The 23360-nt window shown below is 45.0% G+C and overlaps 2 protein-coding genes across 9 annotated transcripts in view; one reads left to right on the plus strand and one right to left on the minus strand.

Annotated features, from left to right (window-relative positions):
• The window catches only part of ADAM12 (ADAM metallopeptidase domain 12), a 331659-nt gene extending 318048 nt beyond the window's left edge, over positions 1–13611 (plus strand). For both annotated transcript variants that reach the window (XM_079136781.1, XM_079136782.1), the window contains 2 exons: positions 9133–9260; positions 10911–13611. In XM_079136781.1, coding sequence (XP_078992907.1) covers positions 9133–9260; positions 10911–10971 — 189 coding nt within the window. In that variant the 3' untranslated portion in view covers positions 10972–13611. The remainder of the gene's footprint in view (positions 1–9132; positions 9261–10910) is intronic.
• Positions 13612–19091: 5480 nt separating this feature from the next.
• FANK1 (fibronectin type III and ankyrin repeat domains 1) overlaps positions 19092–23360 on the minus strand; it is a 92381-nt gene continuing 88112 nt past the window's right edge. For 5 of the 7 annotated variants that reach the window (XM_079137295.1, XM_079137294.1, XM_079137296.1 and 2 more), the window contains 5 exons: positions 23095–23260; positions 20241–20384; positions 19615–19692; positions 19435–19479; positions 19092–19329 (listed from right to left, as the gene is read on the minus strand). In XM_079137295.1, coding sequence (XP_078993421.1) covers positions 19267–19329; positions 19435–19479; positions 19615–19692; positions 20241–20384; positions 23095–23260 — 496 coding nt within the window. In that variant the 3' untranslated portion in view covers positions 19092–19266. Of the gene's footprint in view, positions 19330–19434; positions 19480–19614; positions 19693–20191; positions 20385–23094; positions 23261–23360 lie in introns of all 7 variants that reach the window. The other 2 variants (XR_013763360.1, XM_079137299.1) reach the window with 2 other exon arrangements.

Consider the following 23360-nt stretch of genomic DNA (forward strand, 5'->3'; position numbering starts at 1 on the left):
AATGTGTCCTCTGAATGCTTCTGAGCATGGAGGAAGTGACCAAACCAGTGGCATCTGCACTGTGGTGGGACGTTGTGGCATCCAAGCACTTTGCCAGCCCTAGCTGCAGCACTCCCAGACCCAAGCCCTTGTGAATTCAAACACACTTGGCTCACAGAGGCCAACCCACCGATTTTTTTTTTTTTTTTTTTTTTTATTGTAAACAAATGGGATACATGTTGTTTCTCTGTTTGTACATGGCGTAAAGGCATACCATTTGTGTAATCATAAATTTACATAGAGCAATGTTGTTTGATTCATTCTGTTATTTTTTTCCCTTCCCCCCACCCCTCCCACCCCTCTTTACCCTCTATACAGTAGTTCCTTCCTCCATACTTGCCCCCCTCCCTAACCCTAACTCTAACCCTTCCCTCCCCCCCATTATGTGTCAACCTCCACTTATTAGCGATATCATTCGTCCTTTGGCTTTTTGAGATTGGCTTATCTCACTTAGCATGATATTCTCCAATTTCATCCATTTGCCTGCAAATGTCATAATTTTATCATTCTTTATGGCTGAGTAATATTCCATAGTATATATATACCACAGTTTCTTTATCCACTCATCAATTGAAGGGCATCTAGGTTGGTTCCACAGTCTGGCTATTGTGAATTGAGCAGCTATGAACATTGATGTGGCTGTATTTCTGTAGTATGCAGATTTTAAGTCCTTTGGGTATAGGCCAAGGAGTGGGATAGCTGGGTCAAATGGTGGTTCCATTCCAAGTTTTCTAAGGAATCTCCACACTGCTTTCCATAGTGGCTGCACTAATTTGCAGCCCCACCAGCAGTGTATGAGTGTACCTTTCTCCCCACATCCTCGCCAACACCTGTTGTTGCTCGTATTCTTGATAATCGCCGTTCTAATTGGGGTGAGATGGAACCTTAGGGTGGTTTTGATTTGCATTTCTCTTATTACTAGAGATGTTGAACATTTTTCCATATGTTTGTTGATTGCTTGTAGATCTTCTTCTGTGAAGTGTCTATTCATTTCCTTAGCCCATTTGTTGACTGGACTGTTTGAATTCTTGGAGTAGAGTTTTTTGAGTTCTTTATAGATTCTGGAGATTAGTGCTCTATCTGAAGTATGATTGGCAAAGATATTCTCCCACTCTGTAGGCTCTTTCTTCGCATTGCTGATAGTTTCCTTTGCTGAGAGAAAGCTTTTTAGTTTGAATCTATCCCAGTGGTTGATTCTAGCTTTTATTTCTTGTGCTATGGGAGTCCTGTTAAGGAAGTCTGGTCCTAGACCAACAAGGATGAAGATTTGGACCTACTTTTTCTTCTATAATCTGCAGGGTCTCTGGTCTGATTCCGAGGTCCTTAATCCATTTTGAGTTTAGTTTCGTGCATGGTGAGAGATATGGGTTTAGTTTCATTCTGTTGCATATGGATTTCCAATTCTCCCAGCACCATTTGTTGAAGAGGCTATCTTTTCTCCATTGCATATTTTTGGCCCCTTTGTCTAGTGTGAGAAAATTGTATTTATTTGGGTTTGTGTCCGTGTCCTCTATTCTGTACCATTGATCTACCTTTCTATTTTGGTACCAATACCATGCCGTTTTTGTTACTATTGCTTTGTAGTAGAGTTGAAGATCTGGTATTGCAATATCCCCTGTTTCACTCTTCCTGCTAAGGATTGCTTTAGCTATTCTGGGTTTCTTATTCTTCCAGATGAATTTCATAATTGCCTGCTCTATTTCTGTAAGGTACGTCATTGGGATTTTAATTGGAATTGCATTGAATTTGTATAGCACTTTAGGTAGTATGGCCATTTTGACAATATTAATTCTTCCTATCCAAGAACATGGAAGATCTTTCCATCTTCTAAGGTGTTCTTTAATTTCTTTCTTTAGTGTTGTATAGTTCTCATTGTAGAGGTCTTTCACCTCTTTTGTGAGATTGATTCCCAAGTATTTTATTTTTTTCGAAGCTATTGTGAATGGGGTAGTTTTCCTAATTTCTCTTTCTGAAGATTCATCACTTATGTATAAAAATGCGTTGGATTTATGGGCATTGATCTTGTAACCTGCTACTTTACTGAAATCACTTATGAGTTCTAAGAGTTTTCTGGTGGAATTTCCAGGTTCCTCTAAATATATAATCATGTCATCAGCGAACAGGGATAGTTTGAGTTCTTCTTTCCCAATTCGTATCCCTTTAATTTCTTTGGTTTGTCTAATTGCTCTGGCCAGAGTCTCAAGAACGATGTTGAATAGAAGTGGTGAAAGAGGGCATCCCTGTCTTGTTCCAGTTTTTAGGGGGAATGCTTTCAGTTTTTCACCATTTAGAATGATATTAGCCATGGGCTTAGCATAAATGGCCTTTACAATATTAAGGAATGTTCCCACTATCCCTATTTTTTCTAGTGTTTTGAGCATGAAGGGGTGCTGTATTTTATCAAATGCTTTTTCTGCATCTATTGAAATAATCATGTGATTCTTGACTTTAAGTCTATTAATATGGTGAATTACGTTTATTGATTTCCTGATGTTGAACCAACCTTGCATCCCTGGGATGAAACCCACTTGATCATGGTGCACTATCTTTTTAATATGTTTTTGTATGCGATTTGCTAAAATTTTGTTGAGAATTTTTGCGTCGATGTTCATTAAGGATATTGGTCTGAAATTTTCTTTCCTTGATGAGTCTCTGTCTGGTTTAGGTATCAGTGTGATATTGGCTTCATAGAATGAGTTTGGGAGGGTTCCCTCCTCTTCTATTTTATGGAATACTTTGAGAAGTATTGGAATGAGCTCTTCCTTAAAGGTTTTGTAGAACTCGGCTGAGAACCCATCTGGTCCCGGACTTTTCTTTGTTGGTAGGCTTTTGATGACTTCTTCTATTTCAGTACTTGAAATTGGTCTATTTAAATTGTTTATGTCCTCCTCATTCAGTTTAGGCAATTCATATGTCTCTAGAAACCTGTTGATGTCTTCGAAATTTTCTATTTTGTTGGAGTATAGATTTTCAAAATAGCTTCTAATTATGTTTTGTATTTCCATCCTGTCTGTAGTGATATTTCCTTGTTCATTCCGAATTTTAGTGATTTGGGTTTTCTCTCGTCTTCTCTTTGTTAGTGTGGCTAAAGGTTTATCAATTTTGTTTATTTTTTCGAAGAACCAACTATTTATTTTGTCAATTTTTTGAATTGTTTCTTTTGTTTCAATTTCATTGATTTCAGCTCTGAGTTTAACAATTTCCTGTCTTCTACTACTTTTGGTGCTGTTCTGTTCTTCTTTTTCTAAGGCTTTGAGCTGTAGTGTTAGGTTGTTTATTTGTTGAGTTTTACTTCTTTTATTAAATGCGCTCCATGAAATAAATTTCCCTCTAAGTACTGCTTTCATAGTGTCCCAGAGGTTTTGATATGATGTTTCTTTGTTCTCATTTACCTCTAAGAATTTTTTAATTTCCTTCCTAATATCTTCTGTTATCCATTCATCATATAATAGCATATTGTTTAATCTCCAGATGTTGGAATAGTTTCTGTGTTTTACTCTTTCATTTATTTCTAACTTCAATCCATTATGATCTGATAGAATACATGCTAGTGTCTCTATCTTCTTGTATTTGCTAACATTAGCTTTGTGGCATAATATATGGTCTATTTTAGAGAAGGATCCATGTGCTGCTGAGAAAAAAGTGTATTCACTCTTGGTTGGATGGAATATTCTATAAATGTCCGTTATGTCTAAATTATTGATTGTGTTGTTGAGATCTATGGTTTCTTTGCTCAATTTTTGTCTGGAAGATCTGTCCAGTGGTGAGAGCGGCGTGTTAAAATCACCTAGTATTATTGTGTTGTGGTCTATTTGGTTTCTGAAATTGAGAAGGATTTGTTTGACATACATAGATGAGCCACTGTTTGGGGCATAGATGTTTATGATTGTTATATCTTGCTGATTTATGCTTCCCTTAAGCAGTATGAAATGACCTTCTTTATCCCTTCTGACTAACTTTGGCTTGAAGTCCACATTATCGGAAATGAGGATGGATACTCCAGCTTTTTTGCTGAGTCCATGTGCATGGTATGTTTTTCCCCATCCTTTCACCTTTAATCTATGGGTATCTTTTTCTATGAGGTGAGTCTCTTGCAGGCAACATATTGTTGGATCTTTCTTTTTAATCCAGGCTGCCAGTCTATGTCTTTTGATTGATGAATTCAGGCCATTAACATTCAGGGTTATTATAGAGAAATGATTTGGTTTCCCGTTCATTTGGTTCATTTTTAAAATTTTGTTTATTTATTTGTTTGACACAACTTGTTTCCTCCTTTATTTGACAATTCCTTTAGGATAATTCCTCCCTTTGCTGATTTGCTTCTTTGTTTTTCATCTCTTCCTCATGGAATATTTTGTTGAGAATGTTCTGTAATGCTGGCTTTCTTTTTGTAAATTCTTTTAGCTTTTGTTTATCATGGAAGGATTTTATTTCATCGTCAAATTTGAAGGTAAGTTTTGCTGGGTATAAGATTCTTGGTTGGCATCCATTTTCTTTCAGGGCTTGAAAAATGTTGTTCCAGGACCTTCTAGCTTTTAGGGTCTGGATTGAAAAATCTGCTGATATGCGTATTGGTTTCCCCCTGAATGTAATTTGGTTCTTTTCTCTCACAGCCTTTAAAATTCTGTCTTTATTTTGTATGTTAGGTATTTTCATTATAATGTGCCTTGGTGTGGGTCTGTTGTAATTTTGTGTATTTGGAGTCCTGTAAGCCTCTTGAACTTGATTTTCCATTTCATTCTTCAGATTTGGGAAATTTTCTGATATTATTTCATTGAATAGGTTGTTCATTCCTTTGGCTTGTTTCTCTAGGCCTTCCTCAATCCCAATAATTCTTAAATTTGGCCTTTTCATGATATCCCATAGTTCTTGTAGATTCTGTTCATGATTTCTTACCATCTTCTCTGTTTGTTCAGCTTTGTTTTCAAGGTTAAATATTTTGTCTTCAATGTCTGAGGTTCTGTCTTCCAGGTGTTCTATCCTATTGGATATGCTTTCTATGGAGTTCTTAATTTGGTTTATTGTTTCCTTCATGTCAAGGATTTCTGTTTGGTTTTTTTTCAATATCTCTAACTCTTTATTGAAATGATCTTTTGCTTCCTGTATTTGCTCTTTTAACTGTCGATTGGTGCGATCAATCAATGCTTGCATTTGCTCTTTCATCTCATCATTCAATGCTTGCATTTGCTCTTTCATCTCCTCGTTTGCTTCTCTGATCATTTTAATTATGTACATTCTGAACTCCTTTTCTGTCATTTCTTCTGCCATGCTGTCATTGGGTTTTATTGATGTAACATCTAGATTTGTTTGCAGCATTTTCTTTCCTTGTTTTCTCATGTTGTTCAGATATCAGTGGACCGCTGAGATATTGCAGATTTCCTCTGTTGATTTACAATGACCCTGAAGATTTCTATATATATCCCCTCTTAGCCTTCAGTAGGCTGAAGTCTTGGAGGAGGTTGATAATGCGGTGCTCCACAAGGAAGCTGCCTCTCTAGGAGTGGTGGCCTTCAGGTGGGGTATATTCCCTGCTAGTGGGCAGAGGTGCCTCCACTTGTTGACCAATGGTCATCCAAAGGGGACCTAGGCTGTGGGCTGAGGCAAGGCCTGTTTGGGCCTGTGTCTCTGGTTTTACCGTCCTTGTGGGGAAACCTCACCAGGCAGGGAAGACTCACCCAGTGGGGAGGTCTCGCTGGTCAGTTTCCTCCTAGAGGTTCCCCTCAATTTACAGCTACTGCCTGGGCTGGGCTGCCTTCCTCTGCAAAGTTCCCAGGGGCCCGGCCCTACCTCCTGGGCCTGGGAGCCTCACCCTTCGCAGATGAATCTCCTTAGGCTGCCCCTCCTCAGAGAATTTGCCCATAGGCCTGGAACCTTCGCTCCGCGCTAAGCCTGTCTCTGTGCGGCTCTTCCACCCAGAAGCCTCCTAGATCCTGGGACCCTGTTCTGCACCTAATCGCCTGGCTGCGTGGCCCCTCCTCTGAGCAGCCACCTGTGGCCCCGAACAATCGCTCTGAGTCCCAGAGACCTGCCACAGGCCTCTTCCTCCAGACAGCCGCCCAGTATGCCGGTGCGGTCACTAGGAGTCCAAGAAACTCACTTCGTGCCTCCTCCTCCCACCAACCACCCGTAGCCCGGGGCAATCAATCACTCCGAGTCGAAGTTACCCTGCCTGTTCCTCCTCCTTCTCCAGATAACCCCCCGGGTGTTCAGGAGCAGTCCCTCTGAGTGGCTCTGAATCCACGTGACCCGCTGCACGGGTCCTCTGGGCAACCGCCCGGAGCTCTGGTGTGGTCCCTCAAGACCAAGCGTCCCACCACGCTTCTCCTCCAGGCAGCCCCCCTGTGTTCAGGAGCTGTCACTTTAAGACCAAACAACTCACCACTCGCCTTCTCCTCTGAGCAGCCGCCTGGAGCGCTAATGCAGTCACTGCGAGTCCAAAGGACCCGCCGCGCTCCTTCTCCTCCTTCTCCTACTCCTCCGGGCAGGCCCCGGGGTTCAGAAGTGGTCAGGGTCCAAACAGCTCGCCACGCAGCCCCTTCTCTGGCAACCGCCTGTAGTTCCCGTATAGTCGCCCGAATCCAAGCGGCTGCTCCTCTTCCTCCTCGTCCTCAGGGCAGGCCCCGGGGTTCAGAAGTGGTCAGAGTCCAAACAGCTCGCCACGCAGCCCCTTCTCTGGCAACCGCCTGTAGTTCCCGTATAGTCGCCCGAATCCAAGCGGCTGCTCCTCTTCCTCCTTGTCCTCAGGGCAGGCCCCGGGGTTCAGAAGCGTCGTTCTGATTCCAAACAGCTCGCCGCGCGGCTTCTCCTCTGGCAACCGCCTGCAGCTCTGGCGCAGTCTCTCCGAATCCAAGTGGCCACGCTCCTCTCCTCCTCCTCAGGGCAGGCCCCGGTGTCCTGAGTCCACACAGTTCTCCCCGCCACTCCTCCCCCGGGCAGCTGCCGGAGCCCCAGTGGCTGCTCCGAGTACCAGCGCTGTGCCGAGCGGCCTCCTCTATGGCGCTCCAGCGGGGGGAGGGGCGTCTCGCCAGCAGTTCTACTTCACAAAGTTTCCTGCGTTCCGGGACCCCCGTCCCATCCAGGATGCCCCCCCAGGGGGTGAGAGTCACCCGGCTACTTTGAGTTGGTCCCAAGCGTCTCAATATCTCCTCTCTTGAATCCTGAGTTCTGGAGCAACACGTAATGCAGCCACCCTCTAGGCCGCCATCTTGAAAAACCCCAACCCACCGATTTTAAGTGGAAATGCCCTCTGCTTCTCTGTGCCTTGCAGGCCACAGTTCCCACTGCCTAGAATTCTCTGAAGATCTTTATCAGTCACTTCCTTGCACCTAAACTCTGTGTTGGCGACCACGGAGCTAGTGAAAGGAAGAGGCTGTTGTGTCTTAGAAACAAAAAATACAGGGGCTTCTCACCTCCCGAGCAGCAAGCCCCTGCCAAGAAGCAAGCAACCTTCTCAAGACGGTTCCCCGCTACAGCACTGTGTGAACTTGCTGGCGGTGCCGGGACCTCTTCTCCTGCAACGGCCCACTGTGCACTGCCCAGGTCTCGTGCTTGCCAGGTGGCAGAACCTACTATCCTAGAGATCGCTGGGACTCTTTTAGCCTGCTGACGGGCATCTCCCCCACCCAGCACCACACTGAGCCCGATGTCAGTGACTCTGTTTCTCTTATTATAAAATCAGTGTTTTGGGTATCACCTGATCACTACTCTCTGCAGCTATATTCCAGCATTTTCCTACGAACCACCCCACCTAACATGCATCTGCACACCTGTTAACTTGGTTCAATCTCATGGAACAGCTGGTTGGAGCTGAGTACCTCTTATCTTTCATCTTCTTGCCATTTTTCTAAATCATTTTTGAGTGTTCCCAGATGATGAAATACTGAGTCCTGCGATAGCGATATTTTATTTGGATTTTGTTTTCTGAGACAGTGTCTTCCCATGTTGCCCAGGTTGGTCTTGTACTCCTGGGATCCACCATCCTCCAGCCCCAACTTCCCAGTACATTAGATCTTTTTGTTAGACTGTTCTCTCCTTGAAGGTCCCAGCACCATTTCCTATAGACCTTCTATGCATTCATGAGTTCCCCAAGGTCCAAAGCAGACTGTACCTTGGCACCCAGCCTCTCCCTGGGCCCCAGGGGGGAGTTATGTCCAACACTTATTGACCTGCCCCCTCCTAGGGGTAGCCAAGGGTGGGCCCCATGAAAAGAGGTGACTTGTGATTTTGCTATTATACTTTTTCCGTTGCTCTTCTATTTCCATTAAGCTTTTTTAAATGTGTGCCATGAGGGAATGCTGATATTATTGTCTATGTGTTGGGAACTTCCTGCGCATTATTTTATTTAGTCCTCACAACAATGCTCTGCGATAGGTCTTGTTTTCTCCCATTTTCTAGAGGAAGAAATTCAGATTCAGAAGTCGAGATTTGCACAAATCCCAGAGCACTGGTCTTGGCTAAAACCCCATGAAAGTCAACTGCACGCACTGCCTGCTGCCTCTAGCTGATGGCACTGGCCTCTGATCAATGGCTTCCCTCCCCTCAGCTTCCTCATAGGGTTTTACTTGCCCCTCAAACTCCAAGGTCAGTTTTCTGAACAGTAAGTATGTGGTTGGAAGAACTGCAGGAAAAGGTACTGAGCAATCCCAACTGGCATTTGAGTACTGAGCCTGTGTGGATGGGCAAAGGGAGTCATCTTTGTTCAGTCCTGCCAGAGTGGAACCACTCCTATGATGTAATTCTGAAGCCATGAGGGGATTAGTGACGTGCCTGAAAGGCTTCCACCAGCTCCTCACAGGAAAGTATGCACCCCCTGGGTAGCACTGGCAATGTCGGCTCCTGCCCAAGGCCTGTGAGCACGTGGGAGCAGAGGACCCACGTTTGAATGTTTGTAACTCAACAAGTCTGTAACACATCTTTTAAATGTCAGAAAAAATGCTGGCAAGAAGACTAGCAAAGGTGAGAGGATTGTAGTCCACAAACGAAGCCTGCATACAGCAACTTGCCAATCCCGCTTTCCAGGGTCTCTGACAGCTCCTAAGTTCCATGTCTGGTCACAGAGATGAGGGACCCTATGTAATCTGCTGTTTATTGCAGGGAATGCGGAAACCCAACCCTCCTCAGAAGCCTCTGCCTGCTGATCCTCTGAGCAGGACAACTCGGCTCACCAACACCTCCAGAACCCCAGGGCAGCAGGAGCCAGGGCTGCGCCCCGCACCCACCAGGTAGGGCTCCAAGCAAGCCAGGACACGTGTGGTGGGCTCGGCCATGCTTCCTGCAGTCCCCACAACTGAGAATGGCAGGAAATGGATACGAAAACAGGCAGTAGTCAGCATGAGTCACCAGAGTAGGCACTGCCAGGGCACTTTCAGCAAGGGCCAAGGACCTCAGCACTTGGAGCTGGCTCAAGCCAGTTGGTGAAGGCTATTAAATTTGCTGAAATTCTGCAAGGTAGGTGTTAAACCAGGTCAATTTTAAGCATTATATAAACTCACCGTTCAACGTTTATATAAACTTAATGAAAAACATAGGTAGTAAACTTGGAAGACATCCCTTACAATTCTGTATCGCCTGTGCTGTAACCGTGCTGCTGGGGCTGCCCACATTGTTATTTCTGTGTGGTAACATCCAGCGTCATGGTGGTCCCTCACAGCTCTTCCATGTTTGGTGACAAGGTGCTGGTGGCTTGGAATCAGCCACAATGGGAGCGTTTACACCAAGGGAATGGTCAGTCAGACACTGCAGCCTGGCTCCCCATGCCCGGGGGGTTGTTCAGTGCTGACCAGCACACAGAGGCATCCAGCCTGCAGCTGAAGCTCTCCTCTGACTGGGTGCCCCTAGGCATGATGCTCACTTTTCAAGCTCAAAAATAATCAGTGGTACTGACTGTGTTGACCAGGCCCTGTGCTCAGTTATTCCTATCTCTAGAGAGGAAGACACACTTTAGTGATTTCATTACAGCTCTTGTGAAGAATGTTGGGCCTGTGGAAGAAATAGCTGCCTCATAAATCTCAGAGATAAAGCCGGTCAAAGGGTCAGTACAATGTTTTAATTCCCGACTGCAGGAACACAGAAAGACTGCATAGCATCCTAGTTATTTCATTGTGGTTTATATGTTGATCTTAAAGTCACTTTCCTTATCCTATTTGAAGTAAAATATACTACTTCACATGGACTCGATGAGGGAAAGTCTCCTCATTTAAATGCCCTCAAGCAGTGGCCGGTCTTGCCTGTTGTTGTTGAGAACAGGGCAAGCCTATTTGATCTCATTCTGCACATTAATTTTTGAGGGTCCCCATGTGCCCTGCTTTTGCTCTGGTTGTCTTGAGCTGTGATGTTCAGTCCACTAGCCAGTGGGCATTTGTGGCTGGTCAAAAGTCAAAATATGCTGTAAGTGTAAACGCATGCTAAATGTTGAAGTCTTAGCTCCCCTAAAATGCCGATTCTCTCGACTTTATGACATGTTGAAATATATCTAGATATAAGTGAAATTTATTATTAAAATGAGTTTCACTTATTTCTCTGCTTTTTTCATGTGGTAGTGTTACCTAAGTGGCTCACATCTTTTTTCTGTCGGATGGTGCTGTGCCCCAATCAACTTGTGGCTAAGAGGTGTGTCTTTGGAGAGGGTTCCTCTGGTGGCATCTGTCATAAACCACTAGGAATTCTGCAGCTCTAGTATGGTTCCTAATGGGAACCTAAAATTCCTGCCAAAAGAAAGAGTGGTCTCCAGACCTCCAGAGGCAGGCCAAGGGAATCTGGCCTAGCAGTGTACGAAAAGACCTCTCCCGCCCCAGATTTCTCTGTCTACAGAAACTGTTCACGAGACCTCTAACTACAATTTTGCTTTCTACTCTTGACTGCTCTTTATTCAGACCTGCTCCTAAGTATCCACACCACGTGCCCAGACCTACACACAGCGCCTGTCCTCAGTGAGGAGAAAGCCGACACCTTCGTTCAACAGTGAAGACAGAAGTTTGCACTATCTTTAAACTCCACGTGGAGTGACTTTTTGTACCAACTTTCAGAATTTTTTTTTAATGTTTTAAACACCATTATTTCAAGAACTTTGAGCTACTGCCGTTGGTGCTGTGCTGTGCTATGGTGCTCTGTGTACTTGCTCAGGTACTTGTAAATTATTAATTTATGCAGAATGTTTATTGCAGCGCAGTGCGCTGTACTAGGCATTTTTACCATCACTGAGTTTTCCGTGGAAGGAAGGCTTGTTGTGCTTTTAATATTTTAGTTAACTTGAAATGTCCTGCTTGATGGGAGTCTGGACCAGATGTTTACTTTCTGATCAAGACTTTATTAGAAAGCAGTTCCCTAATTACCCACTGTGTTTATGGTACCAGACACAGTTCAGGACCCCTGGTAGAACCTCGAGTGATTTTCTGGAACCCCCTAGCCCAGGCCAGGGCTGCAGGTCCAGCTGTGCTTGGCCTTCAGGGAGGCCCTGGGCCCATATGTGCTAACAGGCCCCTACAGGCTGGACCTTGGAGCAGGGACAGCAGCGAATGACCTGGTTTGGGGCCAGAAAGCTTTGGAGAGAACCTGGGTTGCAGACAGGAATTTTGAGATGTGGCCATACCAGGACAGAGACTAGAACAGTAGGCCAAGCAGAAACTTGACCTTGAGCAGAGCTGCCATGAGCCCACTGGGGGGCAGACAAGAAAGAGATCTGCAGGATTGCTCAAGGTTTACTTTATACAAACATCAAGAACTTCTCTCTCTGGCTGCTCTTCATGGCGTTCTGGCCTCAGCATATTATTTAGATGGGGAACAGTGGTATTTCTACAAGAATGCCACCACCCCAGCGCTGCAAACCACCATCTCTGTACTGTTTGGGGCTGAGCAAATTACCACCTTGTCTTCTCAACTGTAATATGACGACCCTGTGTTCAAACAGATGAGGCTTCCCGTGGGACCATAATTCTTTTCAGCTGTGAACTAGTAACCAGATCTAGTCAATCAATTCTTTATATAAAAAGCTCCTTTTACTGCAAGGTTCAACTTATTAAAAATTAGGGAGAATCCCTACACTTACAAAAACAACAACTAAGTGTAATGCCGTGCTCACTGGCACAGACTATCTGCTGTCCTTATTAGTATACATTGGACAAAGAACTACAAGGGATCGTGAAGTTCTCTCTGAGGCACCCTGTTTTCTCAGCTAGGCTACAGGAATGTTTTTAGCAGAGTCGAAATCTTCAACACTTGCAACTTACCTGTTGTGCATCACAAGATGTGATCAGGAAACCAATTTCCCATCCCCATATGTTCACGAAAGGCCCGCTGGGGCAATCAGCCCCTCCAAACATTTTACTCTTCCAGGGTCTCATTCCTGAGATCCTCAAGATGCTTGGATCTAATAGTATGAAAAATACAAAAATACTCAGATAAAGCAAAATGCCATTATGTCCCTCACTGTCCTCGGTGAGGTCATGAATGACTAGTTTTCACGTTAGAAGGCAATTGACAAGAGTTCCGTAAGTCACTGAGTGTTTCATGATGACACTTCTTTTGGGGTCATTTCAATGGTCTTCCTATGCCTTGAAGCAGAAAGAAAAAAACACACCGAGAATCTTGGTTTGCCTTCCAGAAAACAAAACTACATTTAACTTTGCCAAGTCCCCCCCCCCCCATATATCCAGGCAACATGACTATGAATAAACAAATCCATGTCTCAAACACACAAAAGGGAACCCAACTCCAAGACATTCCAACTCTTGTAGCATGCATCTGTTTATTATGCAATTAGTTTCTTTTTAAAAAGCAAAGCCGTGTTAGGGTGTTAGGCGATATTACTGTGGACCAGATACATTCAGAATCATTATATGTACTGATGTTACATTTGGTAATTGTATCAAGGCCAAAACACATCCTCTTGAGAAGTTCACAGACTCTCCTGGCGCATGCGTGGAGGTCGCCTTTCTCCACACCACGCCTGGCGCTGGCCTTCTCGCCCCTCCTCCTATTTACACGGAAGAGGGAGGACAGGAACTGCCTTTTCTTATTTTGGTCTTTCTGAACTGTAATTCCTGTGCTTTTGTTTCAGAGAACCAGGAAGAGTTTGATATCAAGGGAGGTTAAAACTGTGATCTTTTGCCATGTCATCAATGGCCACTTGGTGGTTATGGCTGATGACACATTTTTATCTCTACAATACTAATTGCTTTTATAGAGCCATGCAATTTATTTCTGAATATGAATATATTTAAACCTAACATTGCCTTACAATACAGATAATGTTATTAAAAGAATACTTCCAAAATTCAATATTTATCAAATAAAACATATTTAGCAATCACTTCCATTTTAATGTAACTTAGAAACCAATAACCAGGGTTGGTTTTTCTTGGTGGGAATGGTTTTCTCTCACTTTTTATATCCTTTAAGTTTTAAACAAGGGAAACAAAAATCAGTACTTATATTTTAGTAGCAATCTGATTATTCTTTAATATTTCTAAAATACTTCAGAGGGACAAATAATAGTTGTTTTGAGGTTTATAAGCCCATCACTGAGAAAGCTCAGTGCCTAGACCCAAAAGCAGGCCAGAAAGCTACTCACTTTTCTTCCTAGTGACACCTACACCTACACCTAGTGACAGCTGTAGGTTATGTGACCCCCCTCTATAGGGAGTAGTTTGGCCTGGCCAAACTTCCAGGCATTCCGTTTATCTCCTAGAATGTTCTTGTTTTCCTGACACATGGAACAAGACTGTAACAGCCAAGGGAAACAATGCCTAATGCTGTCTATTGTCAACATGTGCATGCAGAGGTCCCACGTCCCAGTGGGAACTTCCCCAGCCTACACATGTGGATGATACCACAGAGACCACAAAGCAACAAATTAAACTATATGGGAATGAATATTCCTGACTAGTCTCCAAGGAGACATTATTATGCCTTTTTAACTTTATCAGGAATTCTCAGGCTGAAACTATAGGCTATTGTTCTCTGGCAAATCATCCCAACACGTGAATGCATTCCCTAGGCCGCTAAGACTCTGATCCGCATCAGAGATCAGGGAGCCTGAGATGCCCCCCGTGCTGACCCCTCTAGAATGCCTGGCCTCCTCCCGCCTCTCTCCACCGATGCTTACCAAGCACCGAGCGCCGGTGACCGGGATGACGGCGAATGCACAATGCCTGGGCAGCCGGCACCCAACCTCTGACGGTCCTCCTGGCGAGGCCCACTTCATTCCTGCGCTTTGCTGGGCAGTGCTCCGCTGGGTGTTCCAGGTGAAGTCCAGGGCAGACCTACTCCTCAGAGCCTTCCTCACTGATCTTAGCAGGGCTCACCACACACAAGCCACCCAGAGGCATGCTCCACCAGCCCTCCCGAAAAGTCACTCGGGCTGGGAGTCTCACACACAATGACTGTCTGGTGGGGACACTGCAGATACCACCTTCCTTCCTCCCACCCATGCTAGAAGCCATCCGCATGCTACCAGTTATTCCCCATGACCCATCAGCATCCTCTCACCTGAACACAGCAAGCCAGAAGCTAACATAACCGTTTGCCTTTCCCTGTCACCAGACACAAGTGCCTAACTCAGGCCAAACTCAGTGCCAATGGCCCTCCAATCTCAGCAGTGAAGTCGCTACTTCAGGTCAGTCAGTGGCCACTGTTGCAGTGCGTGACAGGCCTGCAAAGTCCACCTACTGGACGGCCAAAGCCCAACATCCTCCAGGGTCGCAGCTCAGAGCAAGCCCACCAGCACCCAACAGCCTGGAGTCCTGCAGAATCCCTCTCACAAGCACATTAATCACAGTGACCTCCCACCTTGTGCCTTGTTCTAATTAGAAGGGGAAGTTGGCCATAGAAAAATCAATTTAGCTATGCATGCAAAATTCTCTCAACTCACTCCAGAGTTCCCTTTGACAGGTATTGCTTTTAAACCTGCTTGAGAATTCCAATAGTGAAATAAGGAACACTAAAAGGTTTGTGAGCCCCATGCTCAGAACCATTCTGGGCAGTGAAGATACTTCCCTGAGCCATTCACCCACGTAAGCGTGGGTGTTTCTCTGCCTCTTGAAGAGGAAACCCCCTTTTACTTCTGGGACAGTACTGGAAGCTTAAAACCCAGTCATTATAAACTTGTTTCATATGAGAAAAACTAGGAAAAGAAATACTGCATAGAACCTGTTAAAATATCCAGTAATGGATAGTGACAGCCAAAAGATTGAACAAAGGACTCCTCAGAGTGCTTCCGCTTCCCCAGGCTGAAGGCCCTGTAACCCACACTCATCTTCCACGTCATTGTCAAGAAGTATGTTCTATGTTCCCTGTAACTCTCCAAGAAAGTAATTTTTTAGTCAATTTAGCACATTTAAATCCAGACAAAAGAATAAGGATCATGTGAGCATTTTAGTTTTCAAAAAAGTTGAATCCTTTTTTGTGTTCATAGTCTTTAAGAGGTATCTTCATCGGGCAGCCAGAGGAAAACAAGTTAGACAGACAGCGTCCCCCAAGGCCCCAAGGCAGGACAGGTGGAAGCAGAACTAGCAGCTCCCTTAGCGCCTTCTATCAGGTCAAATTGGCAGGTGGTCAGGAAGCCTGTGTCTCGATGTGTGTGGCAACTGAAAGGCCACTCCTTAATGTGGCTACAGGCGATTTAGCACAGTACAGATTAAAGTTACAGCTACATAAACCAGCACAGTCGTTTTATAGTGCTTCAATCATTTATAATGCTTTGGTTTGCTAATTTGTTCACATGCCTTTTTATGTTATGTTCTGTTACTTTTGTAAACATTTCTCATATTGGGGATCTACAGGTACACACGACTTGCTATTTCAGTAAAAAGTCATTGTTAAGAATATTATATCCAATAAATGGTAAACAGTAAATAGAGTGTCTCATTCGTTACTGAGGATGTTATGAAAACAGGGAGAACTAAAATAGAAAAAAAATGTATCCACCTTCTCATTTGTTTATAAGTGAATAAAGGTACAAGAAACTAAGAACAACTCCTGGGTGGGGTGGGTGGGAAGCAAGGGGTGCATCTGCTAATTCTTGGGAACTGGATGGATGAGGGACAGTGAGGGAAGACAGTGCCTGCTCACCCATACCATTGGTAGGTGGGAAGAAACTGATTATTTGTATTCATTAATTCGTAACCCATCAAAGAATGTTTTAAAACTTACCTTATTCAGATAAGAGATAAAGTCACAAAGTAGCAGTAAAGACATATCAAACAAACAGGCAATGAAAATCTAAGTGTGATTGATATCTACTTACAAAATTTAAAAATAGCACCCAAGTTCAAAAAGAAAACTGGTAACAAGAATAAAGGGTATTTATTCTTAGCACTCTTCACTCATGACAAACCAGACAAAAATAAGTATAAGGATAACTTCAAATATAGGTAATAAAGTTATCAAATGTGATACTCTAAACACACAGAAAAGAACTTTTTTTCCAAGTGCCTCTGGGGGAAAAAGGAAGTGAGAAATTCTCAAAAAAACAATGCTGTGTCCTAGAAATGTAAGGATCCTTTACTCAAAAGTGAATTACAGATTATCTAGAAGAAAGCAAATTAGAAAATTTGAAATACCACATACTATGGGCATATTTCCAAAACTCCTTGAACAATAAGAACTTACCTGTGATGTGTGTTAGGGTACACTACCCATGCCCTTTCCTGGGACTTTCCAATTCAGTGAACCTGAGACAGGCCCAAGAAATTTGTATTTAGTAAGTACTCTGTACTGGTTTAGATATGAGGTGTCTTCCAAAGGACATATGTGAGACAATGCAGGACTGTTGAGGGGAAATAGATTAGATTATGAGAGCCATAACCTAACCAGTGGATTAATCCACTGCTAGGGATTAACTGGGTGGCAACTGTTGGTAGGTAGGATATGGCTGGAGGAGGTGGGTCCCTGGGGGCATGACTTTGGGGTTTATGTTTTGTCTCTGGTGAGCAGAGCTCTCTCTGCTTCCTGGTTGTCATTTCCTGAGCTGCTTTCCCCTGCCATATCCTTCTACCATCTTGTTCTGCCTCCCCTCAAGCCCCAGAGCTGTGGAGTTGGCTGATCACAGGCTGAACCTCTAAAACCATGAGCCAAAATAAAATGTTTCTCCTCAAAGTTGTTCTTGTCAGGTTTCTTTTGGTCACAGCTACACAAAAGCTGACTGAAACACTCCCAATTGAATCTTCGGATCAGGAAGATTTAGAAAAATTTCTTACAGTAATAAAACCAAAGCAGAGCTTAGGGGAAAATTCACAGCCCTTAAATATGTATTACTAGACAAAAAAGATGAAGATGAATGAACTTAATGTCTAACAAAAAAGTTATAAAAGGAACAATAAAATAAGCCTGGAGGGAATGGAAGAAGGTGGGAGTATAGCTCAGTGGCAGACTGCTCGTCCACCATGCACAAGGCCCTGGGTCTATACCCAGCACCAACACAGTAACAAGCAAAGAAAGCCAAAAATGCAAGATGCTTGTTATTATCAGGCACAGTGGTGCACGCCCATAATCCCAGCAACTTGAGAGGCTGAGGCAGGAGGATTGCAAGTTCAAAGTCAGCCTCAGCAACTTAGACCCTATCTCTAAATAAAATATAAAAAAGGGCTGGGGGTATAGCTCAGTGGTTAAGAGCCCTGGGTTTAATCCCTAGTAACGACGAAGAAGGAAGAAGAAGAAGGAAGAAGAAGGAAGAAGAAGAAGAGGAGGAGGAGGAGGAGGGGGAGAGGGAGGAGGAGGAGACAAAGAAGAAGAAGAAGAAATAAATTTATAGAAGTAAAAATAAATTAAAAATTAAATAGAAAAATAGAATAAAACCCTAAGTTGCTCCCAGGGAAAATTAAAACAGGCTATTAACCACCTTCAAATCTTATTAAACAAAAAGAGAAGGAGCAAATAAACATAGTACATGATGAGCACATAGAACCTAGCAGCCCACCATAGCCAGGGAGATGGTCTCAGTGGTGTCAAGATGGTTCACAGTCTAGCCCAGAGGTGACGACACTGCCACCTTGATTTCTCCCAGAAGGAATGAGTGTGCCTGGCAGCAAACGTAACCTACAGCAGACCAAAAATGAAGCCCAGGTGACAGTCAACACTGAGCATGGAAAAGAGGGAGAGAGGCTTTAGACAGCTGTGAATATGCTAATTTTTAGATTTAAAAAATCAAGTCTAGCAAATATAAAAAGATAGGCATTTGCACAAAAGATAAAACGCTAACGAAGCATCGACTGAAGGTGAGTATTCCATGAACTACATAGAACAGAGCTGAAAATTGCCAGCATCAATAAAATTGATCGTGTGTTTTCTCTATGCCCCTCCTCGAAAGTTTTGGGGCTCTAACTACCTTTTAACTGGTGTCTCCCTATCCTGAGAGTTTCACTCCTGTGCAGGCCTTTGTAGCTGGTCTACTCACAGGCCAAGTTAACTGGTTTTTCTCTGAGGATGAGAAATGCACGTGGTGTGCGAGCTAACATCTTTGCTGAGTTAAAGCTCCACTGAGTTTGTCTTGCTCCCAACCAGCAGTCTTGTGGCAGTTACCCCCACTGTCTACGAACTACATGATCAGCATCAAAAGCTTTCTGCTTGAAAGACTAAGTTCAATACACTGCACTACTCTGTGGCAAAGTCATCAGACCCAGCAGGCTGGGTCTTCCCTTGTTGGAGCGTCAGTATGTCCACACATGCACACAGACAGGTCTGTTCTGCAAAGACTGACCCTCAACCATGCACCTCAAGCAGGACAGGACCAGAGTCTTGAGATAAGCATCTCGAGCTCTGATGTGAGGCCAAGAGCTGGAGAGAACACTCTGGGCTCTAAGGAGGAACACCACTGCACGAGGTGACGGCAGCCTGGCAGCGTGGCCCCGAGGGGAGATAACAGAAAATGCATGGGGGAGAGCGCACCAAGGGGCTGCAGTGGCCGGAGGACAGCTGCGGGCCAGAAGCCAGGAGACCTGTGCATGTTTGTGTAGGTCCAGTGCATAAATATTTTGTTTCATATCTAACTCCAAAGCACAAGTGCAAGAAAACATTCCTGCTCTGTAGACGCCCAATGATGAGACCACATGTGCGCGTGCTTAGGTAAAAAGATGTATTTCAATGTGGGAATAGCTGTCCATTACAAAAAAAAATATTGTGAATCTTCAACTAAGTAAATAAATATAGCCCTCAAGGATGCAGAATATCACGTCCAGTTCAACGGTCACTTTTTGTTTTATTTTGCTTGAATTTCGCAGGCAGTTGGTACTCTGATCAGTGGACACAGGACTTCTTTGGCAGCTTTTTTGTCCTTTCTTCTAATAAGGAGACTACATTCTAGAAAAACAAGACAAGCAGGTGAATGTCCTCCAAACTTTTGATGGTTCTGTGATTCTGAAAGTTCTATGAAATTAGCCTTGATGGGCAGAAGGACATCCCCACCTGTCTGTCAAACACTCTGGCCATTTCTAGGACCCCTTTGCCAAACTGAAAGAGGAAACAATGAAAATTGTAATCATAATGCATATTAGAATATATATAAGTATATATTTATATGTGTATAAATATATGTCCATATATTTCTTTCTTCACCAAGAAAATCTGTCAATAAAGATTATTTACCTCATTTTTTACACTTGCATCTGCCCCTTTGTCGAGAAGTAACTCAACCAACTGTTCATGATTGTTTAACACGGCCACCTGGAAGACACAGAGCGGTGCTGCCTGAGGCCCACTCCCCTCCCTAGAGAGCTGGCAGCACGCAGCCCGGCAGCTGAGGGCGGAGCTGGCCGCACCCGGCTGTGCCTGCCAGGCCTGGGTCCTGCCCCATCTAGAGCAGCACAATGGCAAGGATGAGGGAAGCGCCACCTCCCCTCCCACCTGAAGGGGCGCTGGGAAGGCAGGCCAGGCAGCACAGGAGACCAGCTGTTCTGGTCTGTTTTAGTCCCACCGTGGCCCTAGGGACCAAGGTTGACAATCCTTAAAGGACGACTTGTGAAGGACAACAGAAAGGTCACTGGGCAGCTTGGTGGTGTGTGTCTGTAGTTCCAGCTGTGCAACAGGAGTGTGAGCTCAGCTGGGGCAACATAGTGAGACCTCATGAAAAAAAAAGTGACGGCCTCATACCTTTATTAAAAGGCTGGCTGGCAGGGGCACACACAACCCAACCTGGGGCCTTGGGAGGGGCGGCCAAACTCACAAGAACGTCCGATCGTAGAAAAGCTCTGGCCTTCAGGGAAAAGGCGTACCATGAGTGGCGTCTTTCCGTCTTTGTCCCTCACGTTCACATCAGCTCCAGCCTCAATGAGGAGCGAGGCCACCTTCTGGCTGCCCGACACCACGGAGACTCTCATGAGCGGCGTCCACCCTGAGCCAGTGTCCACAACGTCCACCTGGGTGCCAGATGAAGCTCAGCCTCAGCCTGGCTGCTTCTCCTCAGCACTATCCACCTCCAATGCACAGAGGGAAGGTCTGCCTGCCCTGGCCCCCCATTAGTGGGCAGCCCATCCAGACTCGGTGCAGGTGGACTGGACTGCACTTGCTGACTCCTGCCTGGGGCCAGTGAGAAGATGTGTTAGAATCACATTAAGGGTCCCCTCTGCTGAGAGGCCGCAGGGACAAGATGATGCTGAGGGCCAGTCCCCAAGGTCTCTCAGCAGAGGGGACCCCAATGTCTCTCAGCAGAGGGGACCCCAATGTGATTGTAACCCACAGAGGTGGGACTTGGGCAGGTGAAGTCCAGTCAACCTGTGTGGAGTCTGGACAGGTTGGGGAGGCAGGGCAGGCAGACCTTCCCTCCATACGTTGGAGGTGGACAACGTGAGGGGAAGCAGCCAGGCTGAGACACCGCTTCATCTGGCACCTTACTCTTGGCCCAGGGAAGCCCCTGCAGTGTGTCCCTTGCCTCGCTTTCTTCACCCATATAAGATGATGCTTACTCTTATCTATCTCTGTAGGTGCTTTAGGTCCTTTCTGGAACAAGACAGTAATAATATAAACACACACCCTGTGTTTAACGACATTCTCAGTTTGAAGCAGGAGACCTGCAGTAAGCACAGTGACCAGACCCATGACACAACTCCAATCTGAAGAGCTCACCAATCCAATGCCTCGCCAAGACAGTGTGCACCAAGAAGGAAGGGGGTGACTTCCCAGTGATCTGCTCCACACTGAGCTCTCTCAACTGTTTCAAAAAGGAATGCTGCAGAACGAGAAGGTGCAAATGTTGGTGCTCCCAGGTCCACAAAGGCCCTAGTCTATCCGGAAGAGCCATGCTGTAGACAGGCGTGCGAGCGCGGACACACACAGGCTGGCCAAGTCACTTGGGTGATCGAGCGCTAGTGGAGAATGGCGAACAGCGACTGGCAGAAGCCCACCCGCTGCACAGTGCTCTCCCCCATGCAAACAAACGACCAGTGGGCAATGGGGCCATCATGTCTCATACTGAGATCATGAAGCCAGATGCCGCACGCACTTGCCAGCACAATCCCACACACGTTTTCTTTTGGTCCCCAGGGTTAAACAGGGGTAGGTATTCCTATTTCTGGTTTAGAAATGATCAAACCAAACCTCTGAAGTCATGTGCCTTTCCTGACGTCACATGGCTCATAGTAGAAATGTTCCCTATTCAAGAAAATCTCTCACTCTCAGTATAAAACCATCACATTTGGGAAGAGGGTGGCTACACCCCCACTGGGCTCTGTGATCTTCAGAAGCATCAGGTGAGCCATCTGCAAGCACACAGAAATGCAGCTGACAACCCCACTAGCCAGCCACACGAAACCTTCAGCATATGGATGCGCCCTCTGCAAAATGGCTCTGTGCCACAGAAACATGGATTTATCCCAAAGAACTAGGCTCATATCTGAAGTCCCAAGAGCCTACATTTCCAAAATGCCAGTATGTAAGTGTTCACAGCAGGAGCCTTCCTTTGTCTGGATCCTTTTCTTCAACCACAGACTTTTACTGGGTCCAGAGCATGAACACAGCTCATCATAAACCAAACCAGGGGAACATGATATTATTGCTAGCACACAGATCTACCGCTGAGGAGAAGCCTTCTGACCTCTTATGCGTATCTCTAAACATAAGGAAATAAGAGATGTAATAAAAAGGACTTAATGACTGAAACTTTTTCTCCAAGGGATCCTTGTTCTCCACTCTCCCATAGCAGTGGCAGGAACCAGTGAGATCCACCAGCATGAGACCTGCTTTCTTTCAGACACACTTTGGGGACAAACTAGAATAAATAATTAACACCTTCTGGGAGACGTGTTGCTCAAATTGGGGTGATGTTTCGGGTCATCAATTTAATTTCTCAGGACTCTGCAGGGCCTGGCAATCAGTTAGCACAGCATTTTGTCTGTCATTCTTTACTTTGTGCCTTGAATTTTTTAGTCCAAGCCATTGGAGAAGTTTCCAGAGTTATCAGCAGTTACCATAATTGATCTAATTATAACTAGCCAATTTCAAAGATCTATGAACTTCATACGACATGATTTCTATTTGCTACATCAGACTGTGCATCCTGATGACATAAAACACAAGCAAACCAACATGCCTGGGTAAAGCCCAACAGCTGAGAGACTCCATTCTTCAGCATGATCTCTTGCCCGCTGGAGACTCTTTGTAATGATTAATCTTTAAAGCAAACTAAGAGTAAAAATGACCTAGTTTTAGAAGCAACAAGAAGCACTGAGGCTGGAAGAGCTCTTAACATCTTTGTGTTGCCAGCACTTAAGACAGTAGGCAGAAGAGGATGCTCAGTGAAGCTTTGTTTATGGACTGCATTAGAGACAAATAAGCAAATGAACAAAGGAATAAAAGAAGAAGACGCATCTGGTCCAGCTCTGATTTCAGCCTTAATTCTTTTTCCTAGGGGAGACCAACATCCATGACAACCTGAGGCCTGTTGTCACATCAATGCCACAGTGTTCTCTTTTTTCTAAGACTTCAGGGGCTTACTTGCTGATAGGTCAGAGATCTTTCTCCATCATTTCTAAGTCAGGCCAATCAGAGGTCCTGCTTCTCCTAGACCCCGTGGAATGGCATTTCAGGTTCTTAACAGTCCTGGGTGGCTAATAAGGCAGGCCCTCTACCTACCTCACAGCCATCCTTTATCATCCATTCGATCACGGTGCAGTGGCCTCCATCTGCAGCCCAGTGCAGAGCTGTACAGCCTCCCAGGTCTCGAGCCTCCCAAGAAGCCCCATGTCTGCGGAGGTATTTCACAACATCCAGGTGTCCCGCATAACACGCAAGCATGAGGCTGCAACACGTGGGAGAAGCATTGGGCTGTGCATGTAGCAGTCAAGTTCAGGCACACTGCACCCTTACTTTGTAAATCTTACTTGCTCTCCTGACCGCTT

Source organism: Sciurus vulgaris (genome assembly GCF_902686455.1).
Source record: "Sciurus vulgaris genome assembly, chromosome: 4".
Taxonomy (NCBI): domain Eukaryota; kingdom Metazoa; phylum Chordata; class Mammalia; order Rodentia; family Sciuridae; genus Sciurus; species Sciurus vulgaris.